The 8,284-nt window shown below is 33.8% G+C and overlaps 1 protein-coding gene across 1 annotated transcript; it reads right to left on the reverse strand.

The window, feature by feature from the left end:
- Positions 1-772: 772 nt before the first annotated feature.
- Positions 773-4,553, reverse strand: LOC138138716 (serine protease HTRA2, mitochondrial-like). Its single transcript, XM_069058720.1, has 4 exons — positions 3,732-4,553; positions 3,489-3,672; positions 2,963-3,213; positions 773-940 (listed from the first exon to the last, which is right to left on the reverse strand). Exons 1-3 carry the CDS (start codon positions 4,422-4,424, stop codon positions 3,146-3,148), a joined length of 945 nt encoding a protein of 314 aa, XP_068914821.1. The 5' UTR covers positions 4,425-4,553; the 3' UTR covers positions 773-940; positions 2,963-3,145.
- Positions 4,554-8,284: the final 3,731 nt, after the last annotated feature.

Raw genomic sequence — 8,284 nt, forward strand, 5'->3', positions numbered from 1 at the left:
TCCTTTAATGTGATCGCTGTTGTTTATTTAACAAAGGAACTAAATACAAGTCACAAAAAGTAAGCAGTGTATCTGGGAGAGAGGTTGGAGAAGTTGAGTCTCCGCGAAAGCAAAACTTCTTGTGGATTCCGGCTAGGTGTCAATCTTGTATAGGCGTCGATTGGCGCCGTTTTGACGACGGTTGGTGTCCCCTCGGTGATGTGGCGTCCGTCGGGGGGGAGCGTTTGACCAATGGGGGATGTGAGAGAGCGTAGTGCCGCCAGGTACTACTACCGACACCACGAGGGTAGTAGCGGGGCGCATTTGTACTACCAATTCGGCGTAACGAGTAGTATTTGAATTTCCCTACAGTATAGACAGAGTTGAGTTGACATTGCCCCATTGAGTTGTTCCCCGAATTTTGGGGCACTCAGTATAGTGCGTTCGTAAAGTTCGAAATAAATTCGATAAAACTGTAAGTCTTAATTTCTGAGGAAAATCCTCAATGAGGTCAATTTTGTTTTAAAAAGTGCATATCTTCAGTACTTTAGTTATGTTGCCAGCTTTTCATCTCCGAATTATGACATCATCAATATATTTTTTTAAATGACAACCCCCTCTTTTTTCTTCTTTTTCTGATAGGCCTTCGTACCAGCTAAATGATGAATAAAAAAAATTGATACCTTACATAATAATTTTTTTGAGAAAATGTCAAATTTTACTTCAAAAATTTAGTATTTGGGATTTTGGGTAATGGATTACAGACATTCTTAAACATTATAAATACCAACAATTCTAGAGTTTATGAAGATTGGATTTTAATCTGGTGTTATAAAATAGGTACATTTTTGTTGTTTTCATTAAAAACAGTACAATAGTGTTAGGTAGGTACCATTATATATTTTTACAAAGTTCTTGGAATATTTGTGAGAACATTTTTTTGGTGTAAATCTTGTTTTTCCTAAAAGAAGAAAAATAATTACATTATTAGGTAAACTTTAATGTTTTGGATTTTTTATGGAGAACAAAAATTGTCATATACAGGGCAGGTCATGTAAGGCTTATTTTTGAATTTATTTTGTACGCAACCAAAAATACTAATGACGCTGACCACTTGATACCGTTTATAATGTGATTTAATTTAGTAATCAACGTTTGGCTAAAAATGTCAAAATGACGTTATCCTGTTCTGATTAATGATATCAAAAATTAAATTCATCAACTGTCATTTCGACATTTTTAGCCAAATTACATACCTAAAGTCCATTCAAAAATAAAAAACCACTACCTGTTGCTTTAGGTTGGTAAAATTTAAAAAACCCTAGGTAGATATTTTTCCATACTATGTTGGTAACTATAAATTATGACATTTATTTGATTCAAAATAAAATTCAATTGCTTTGAATTCCGTTCATATTGTTTTATTAGCAGCACATTTCATTTATTTATTGATTCTTATTATTCTTCCTTAAACATGCCCAGAAAAACAAGACATTTAATAAACACTTAACCTCAAAATTACAATTCTCACCAAATTTTACACTAAACAGCGTTGCCGATAGTAATTATCGAGGAAAATGCGACGTTGGTGGTTTTTTGATTTTTGAATGGACTTTACCTACATTGATTACTAAATTAAATCACATTATAAACGGTATCAAGTAGTCAGCGTCATTAGTATTTTTGGTTGCGTACAAAATAAATTCAGAAATAAGCCTTATGTGACTTGCCCTGTATATATCGTGTGTTCCAATAAAAACTCACTCGCAGTAAGCCATGACTATAGAGATAGATAGACTGGTCATGTCGATTTTAGGATCACTGGAAGTACTTCATTTGTTACTTACAAATTTTCATCATATTGTGAGTGACAGATAACCTATAAATTTACTTTAGTAGTTCATTTTACATCTGGTACTAAGACATACTTCACTTTTGTCATGGCTTGCTGCGAGTGAGTTTTTTTGTGGAACACACGATACAAAGTGATTTACGAGGAATAATGAGCCCGACGGAATAGAAAATGCAACCCGCAATTCATCAGGAGAAAACCCCGGACATTTACCGCTTCGATGTCCGGCTTTTTGTTGCAATGTATTGTGGGTTGCATTTTCTATTCCGTCGGGCTCATTATTCCTCGTAAATCACCCTGTATAAATATATACCGGGTGTAGGATTGGTTTACGAGACATAGGATTTTACATGTAAAAATAAAGAGTTTCAATTATTGGCTCTCCTAACAATTTTATGGCAAAATAGTTAAAATGAAAGTTAGAGAGAATTAAAATTACTGTCTAATTTCAATCTTAGTTTTATTCTAACATCTTGTGGTACTGAAAGAAAGGCAAGAAAAAAGCTAACACAAAAATACTAAAAAGTACTACTAGGCATGAAATTTTCTTTCTTTCTTTAAATGGATCTTCTTTAAGAAACTTCCAAGCAACATTTGCTTCAGGTTTCCCAGACCGACCAATTTCAGCCGTAGAAACAATTCGAAGAATTGGAGAGAAGTTTGAACATTTAATGGAAGATACCTTATCATTCGTCCTGTAGTCCTGTACGAGTTCATTTGAAGGGCAGATCAAAAGATAATTAAATAATAGTGAAACCACCCGACAAATAATTTTAGAAGTCAAATTTCATTGCTAGTACTGCTTTTTAGTATTTTTGTCTTAACTCCTTTCTTGCTTTTCTTTCAGTAATACAAGATGTTAGAAAAAAACAAAGAGTGGAATTACACAGTACTTTTAATTCTCTCTAACTTTCATTTAAACAATTTTGCCATAAAATTATTAGGGGAGCCAATAATTGGATCTCCTTATTTTTACATGTAAAATCCTATGTCTCGTAACCAATTCTACACCCGGTATAAAGCTTGAATGTGTAAATATTCAACAAATTTGAAGTTTATTTTTTATTTCAAATTTTATACCTATCTGTTTTCGTAAGTACCTAAGTAAAGAAGGAAGGTTTAATTACTTACCTATTCAGTGTAGCTCAATGTAACTTTAATTACTTATTTATTTTTGTCTTGCAGTTCCATTAGTAAATAGTGTATCTATTCCTTTTTTAAAAACAAATTAATTGTTGCTCACTAATGTTGAAGTGATATTATAAAGAAAATTTTACTCTTTCATTTTCGATGAACAATTTTATATAATTCATGCTATTCTTCTTGCGAATTAATTTTGTCAGTTTTAAATTGTATATTATCTAAAAATGTCTTGGCATAATCTGAAAACACAATAATCATTTGACATTAGCTCGTTGCATTAGCAATTGGCATAACCATTAAATTATATTTTTTTACAAATATTCTTTTTATAATGTTGTTCACACACTTCTAGTAACTTTATTAAATTTTTTTTTTATATTATAAAAGACTGATTAATGCCAATTAATTGCCAAGTAGGTAATTTTGAAAAGTTGTTAATACTTGTAAGGCAATATTATGTAGGTATAATTATATTTTCTTAGCGTTTATTTTAAAAATTTATAAATACACTTACCAACAGGAATTGCAAAACAAATGCCAGCAGTTAACCGTAAATTGTTAATACCAATCACATGTCCATCTAAATTAACCAGGGGTCCTCCAGAATTTCCAAATGTAATCGAAGCATCTGTTTGAATATAAGTCATTGGATAATTTCTCAATCCAATATCTTCTGCAGATCGGTTTACAGAGCTAACCTTTAAACAAATGTTATAATTTTTTCAATAAAATCGAATTGTATTGAATTTATTTTTACAATTCCAACTGAGACGGAATTAGTGAGCGATAGCGGACTGCCCAAAGCAACCACCCATTCCCCCACTATGGCGTCTTTGCTTGAACCAAATTCTAAAATTGGTAATTTTTTGTCAGTATTAATTTTAATAAGAGCTAAATCCTTGGAAATATCAATATGTTCAACAGTTGCTGTGTAAGCTAAACCATCATAAGTAATGACGTTTATAATGCTCTGAGGTTGTTCCAGTACTACATGAGCATTTGTCAAAGCCCAACCATCTTCTTTGATTAAGAAACCTGAACCAGTGGATGTAATTAATGGACTTTTAGTGTCATAATCCATTTGAGTTGGATCGCTAATGATTATATAAAGAACAGCAGGTGCACATTTTTTCACCACGTTATTAATAAAATTAAATTTGTCTCGATTGCTTCCTTTTTCACTATTTATTTTGAACTGTGTGGGCACAATCTTACTGAAGTCTTCTTTATAGTTCCATATGGCATTTAAATTGTTACGATGTTGTATTTGAATAAGCGAATTCGTCGTACAAATTTGTTTTTCATTTTTAGAAAAGAAATACGAGGCTATGGCACATGAAGTTAAAAATGTGGTAGTAAAGATACCAATTTTTTGTATATACGGAAAAATTTTAGTACTTTTGAATTTTCGAAGAAGTTTTAATTCATCAAATTTCAACCATTTCTTCATAATTTAGACCAACGGCCATACGCACAAATAATTTAGTTAATGGTACATTCACAATATTGATGATGATAAAAAACTTATGAAACGTCACTGTGACAAGATGACATAAAAAAAATTCATGGTCAACTAGGCAAAAAAACAATAAAATCTAGCTATTAAATATCTTATCAGACGTCTTGACAGTGTCGGCTCCAATCAGGGTTACTACGGTGACTCTTGAATATTGTTTATTAATAGATAAACAGAAAATAACTAATAAAATTCGAAGTCTGTTTATGGTGGCATATTGGTTATCTGTTCTTGAATCGTTATGATGGAAGTTTTCAGATTATTGTAAAATAACCAATTTTACATGTTTTGGGTATTACTGTGACAAAAGAGGTTACGAGATCTGTTTGTCTCCAGGGCACTTAAGTCAGTTTTAGTTGACTTAAGCCTACCTAAACGAAGAGCTTTGTTCGATTTTCCCCGTGATCCACAATTCGTTAAATCAAAATTGACTTACCTTTTAATGAGGGTCGCGAAGAGACCATGGACCGATTGGCATGTAGGTGGAATTCAACGATAATTTTGGACTTCGGTGCCACTTCAATTAAGTGGGTTTGACGACACGAGACGATGGTTACGAAACTAGATGTTTTCACTAAGACGGTCAAATTCGAAGTCTCTCTTTCTTCCAAAAATGTCCCTCACCGGCGGGGGAGGTTTCGTCAACCCCGATTTTGCACGACATTGTGAATCGGTTAACGTGCAATAACCAATGAAAGAAAACTATTTTTGAATTGAATTTTTAAAACTAACTTAAACTACGAGCTAAAACTAAACCGAACAAAACCAAACAAAAATGACACAACTAAAATTAACTATTTACAACACCCAACAAGATCCAATGTTTGATATTGGAAAATTTAAGAACGATCTGGGGTGGTCTTATTACTGTTGGTTATTTCGTATTGTAGGTATATCTAAAAGTGAAAATGGATGTATATTTGTTATGTCTGACTTGGTCTGACGTAAGAAATGAAAATTTTTGACATTTTGTTTGTTTTGGTAACATCAAAATTGACAACAAGAAGGATGAATTAAAGTGTAGAAAACTTGATGTACCCAGATACTCGATTTTTTTGCAATCGACTATAATTGCCGTTTCTTGGCACAGACTATGCTTTTTTATTTCATCCAGGGGGAGCAACTAAAAACATTTAAATGACGTTTAAAAGACGTCAAATGTTAGACAAATGGTCAACAAAAAAAAAGATAAAATAAAACTTCTGAAAATATGAGTCGAAGCTTAAGTTATTATAACCAGGATGATGAGACATTTTGCCGAAACTCCAACAAACAAAGTTGTGTGTGGTAAATCTATTTACCATTTTCGTCCTTCTCGTTTGGAAAATAAGATTCTATTTTCATAAATACTGCATTCTTCAGTAAAAACATTTTTTGTTCGACACTGTCGGAATTTGAGAATTTTCTCCCGTGTGAACGGATTTTGATAAATGTCACAACTTGTCAAAGCGAAACGTCAAGCTGATTTTAAGGATTTTAAGCGATTTGGAGCCTTTAAGGCGCTCGTCGAACAAAAAAACATTGTATTTAACTCGTTCGTGTGTAAATTGGGCCTTTTTTGGCACTCGTGGTCCTTTAAAACACTTGTTTCACTCGCGTTTTAAAATGGCCCACTCGTGCCAAAAAAGGCCCAATTTACGCACGAACTCGTTAAATAAACTACTGTAACAATCCCTTTGGGTCGCCGGCCCAAGTTGGGTGCCACTTGTAACAATCCTTTGGGTATCGGTACCGTCGTGGGTCGACAGCTGCAGCACCTCCCGGGTTCGGGCCTTACGTTTGGTGTCACTTATAACACTTCTTCGTGTATCGGTACCCCAAGTTTGGGAAGGGTTCGATTCCGATGCAACACGGTGGAGAAAACACAGGCTTTATTCAGTAAAAAAGTAAACAAACAACAAGGATGGATTGAGGGAAGGACTTTCGTCCGAATCGTCCACCTGGGGACCGTTTCCGGAGCGGAGCTACTCAAGGTCCGGTTAAATGTCCCGAAGGCGCTGTCTAGGTGGAGCCGAGAGTGATCGTCCGTCCGTCCCTAGGGCGCTGTCCGATCGGACCAGAAGAATAGTCTTAACACTCTTAGCTCTTCTGCGTGATGTTCTGCAATTTATAGAGTCCGACGATGGGTGAGATAGGTAGAAGGGAAATCGCGGAAATGATCAAGGTTGGGGAGGCGACGAGGGCGCTACTCTGGTGGCCGCTCGGCGCACTGCAACTTTGGGTCGCTACACTACTATTTTTAAATAAAATGAGGCAAATGTCACCATTGACAAGTGACAGTTTATTAAGTTAAGCTGCATGTTTTCAGAAATTTTGCTTTTCATGGCCGCCCTGTTTTTTCTGATCAAATTGTATTTTTTATTCTAGCATGACATTGACATCTCATTCATGTCAAATAAAATCGTAAATCCCTAAAAATATTGCCTGATTCTTTAGGTTGAAGACACTGGAGAAAGCAACTTCATATCGTGTTTCTATCCAACATCTGAAATTTACCGAGGTTACTTAAGCGTTACCAATGTGGACTAGGGAATATTTTAATTATTGAAATATTTTAATATCCAATGTTGCTTTCCTTTCAATATTGGTAAATAACCAATGGGCACCATAATAACCTTGATTTATCAGTCTAATTTCCGAGCCGAAATTGACTATAAATTAACATTTCCGAATTTCAGATCAACCAAGTAACTAACGTCTAATTCAATTGTGCAGATATTTTTTCTTGGATTATTATTTTTTATTATGTGACGTTTTTAAATATACCATCAGCAGAAGGTGTAGATGGTGAAAGACACAGGAACTTGCTTTAAGCAAGTCATCTTCAATCTTTTTTGGTCCCCTTAGCTTTGCGAGTCCCACCATTTGGATAAGATTAGTCCATATACCGAGTGATCAAAAAGAAAACAAATCAAGAGTGCACCTCATGGTTTGTTTGATCGAAACGTTTTTCTTAGCTTGATCGTATGCATATGTATACTTGCTATACACAGTCGCTTTATCGGTTGCCTACCTATCGAAAAATCTATTATTAAATAATTAATCAGTTATTAATAATTAGAGAACGTGTTGTATACAGTATAAAATATCAAAATATGCAGTCGAATCCTTTGAAATATGCAACAATATGCACTATTAATCCAAAATAATATGCAAGTTAGGTATATCGAATGACCTAGTTTTAGGATTTTGAAGTTTTGTAGCGGAATATTGGCTTTGACAAGAGCATTACATAATGAAATACAGGGTGAGCAACAATAACTGTTTCAGTTGGCAATAACAAATTTTACATGAAATTTTCAAAACTGTGAATTATATCTACAGTATGGAATAAAATGATTTACATCTAGTTACCTTTGGAATTTTTGCACACGTAAATTTTCCTGCACCTCTCTACTTTTTTTTTCGAAGTACCGAACTATTAGTTCTGTCAATAAATGTCTCAATCGAATTGACAATTGTTACAATTTACTAAATTGAATTAACAAGTGTTGGTGGCCACTTTCAACACTAGCTGTGACTTGCTTTTGTTAGCTCCTTTTTAATTTCAATCTCAACTTTGCATTCATATCATCCCTTCGCAATAAATCACATTTGGAATTCGGATATATATTTTGAGGTTAGGCTTTCTTTTTTTTTGTAGAGCGGCATTTCGTATTTTTACAAGGGTAATGCAAAGGTAACTAGATGTAAATCATTTTATTCCACACTGTATTTTAGTTTGTTTTATTGACATTATTGACAGCTGCACACATTTCAAATTTAAACGTCTTGGTTTATGTAATCTTTTATTA

Source organism: Tenebrio molitor, chromosome 1 (genome assembly GCF_963966145.1).
Source record: "Tenebrio molitor chromosome 1, icTenMoli1.1, whole genome shotgun sequence".
NCBI lineage: Eukaryota > Metazoa > Arthropoda > Insecta > Coleoptera > Tenebrionidae > Tenebrio > Tenebrio molitor.

Coding starts and splice junctions, on each gene's coding strand:
- LOC138138716 (XM_069058720.1), bottom strand. CDS start 4,424: ATGAAGAAATGGTTGAAATTTGATGAATTAAAACTTCTTCGAAAATTC. Junction 3,673..3,731: donor ATTCCGTCTCAGTTGGAATT/GTAAAAATAAAT, acceptor ATTTGTTTAAAG/GTTAGCTCTGTAAACCGATC. Junction 3,214..3,488: donor TTGTTTTGCAATTCCTGTTG/GTAAGTGTATTT, acceptor TTGTGTTTTCAG/ATTATGCCAAGACATTTTTA.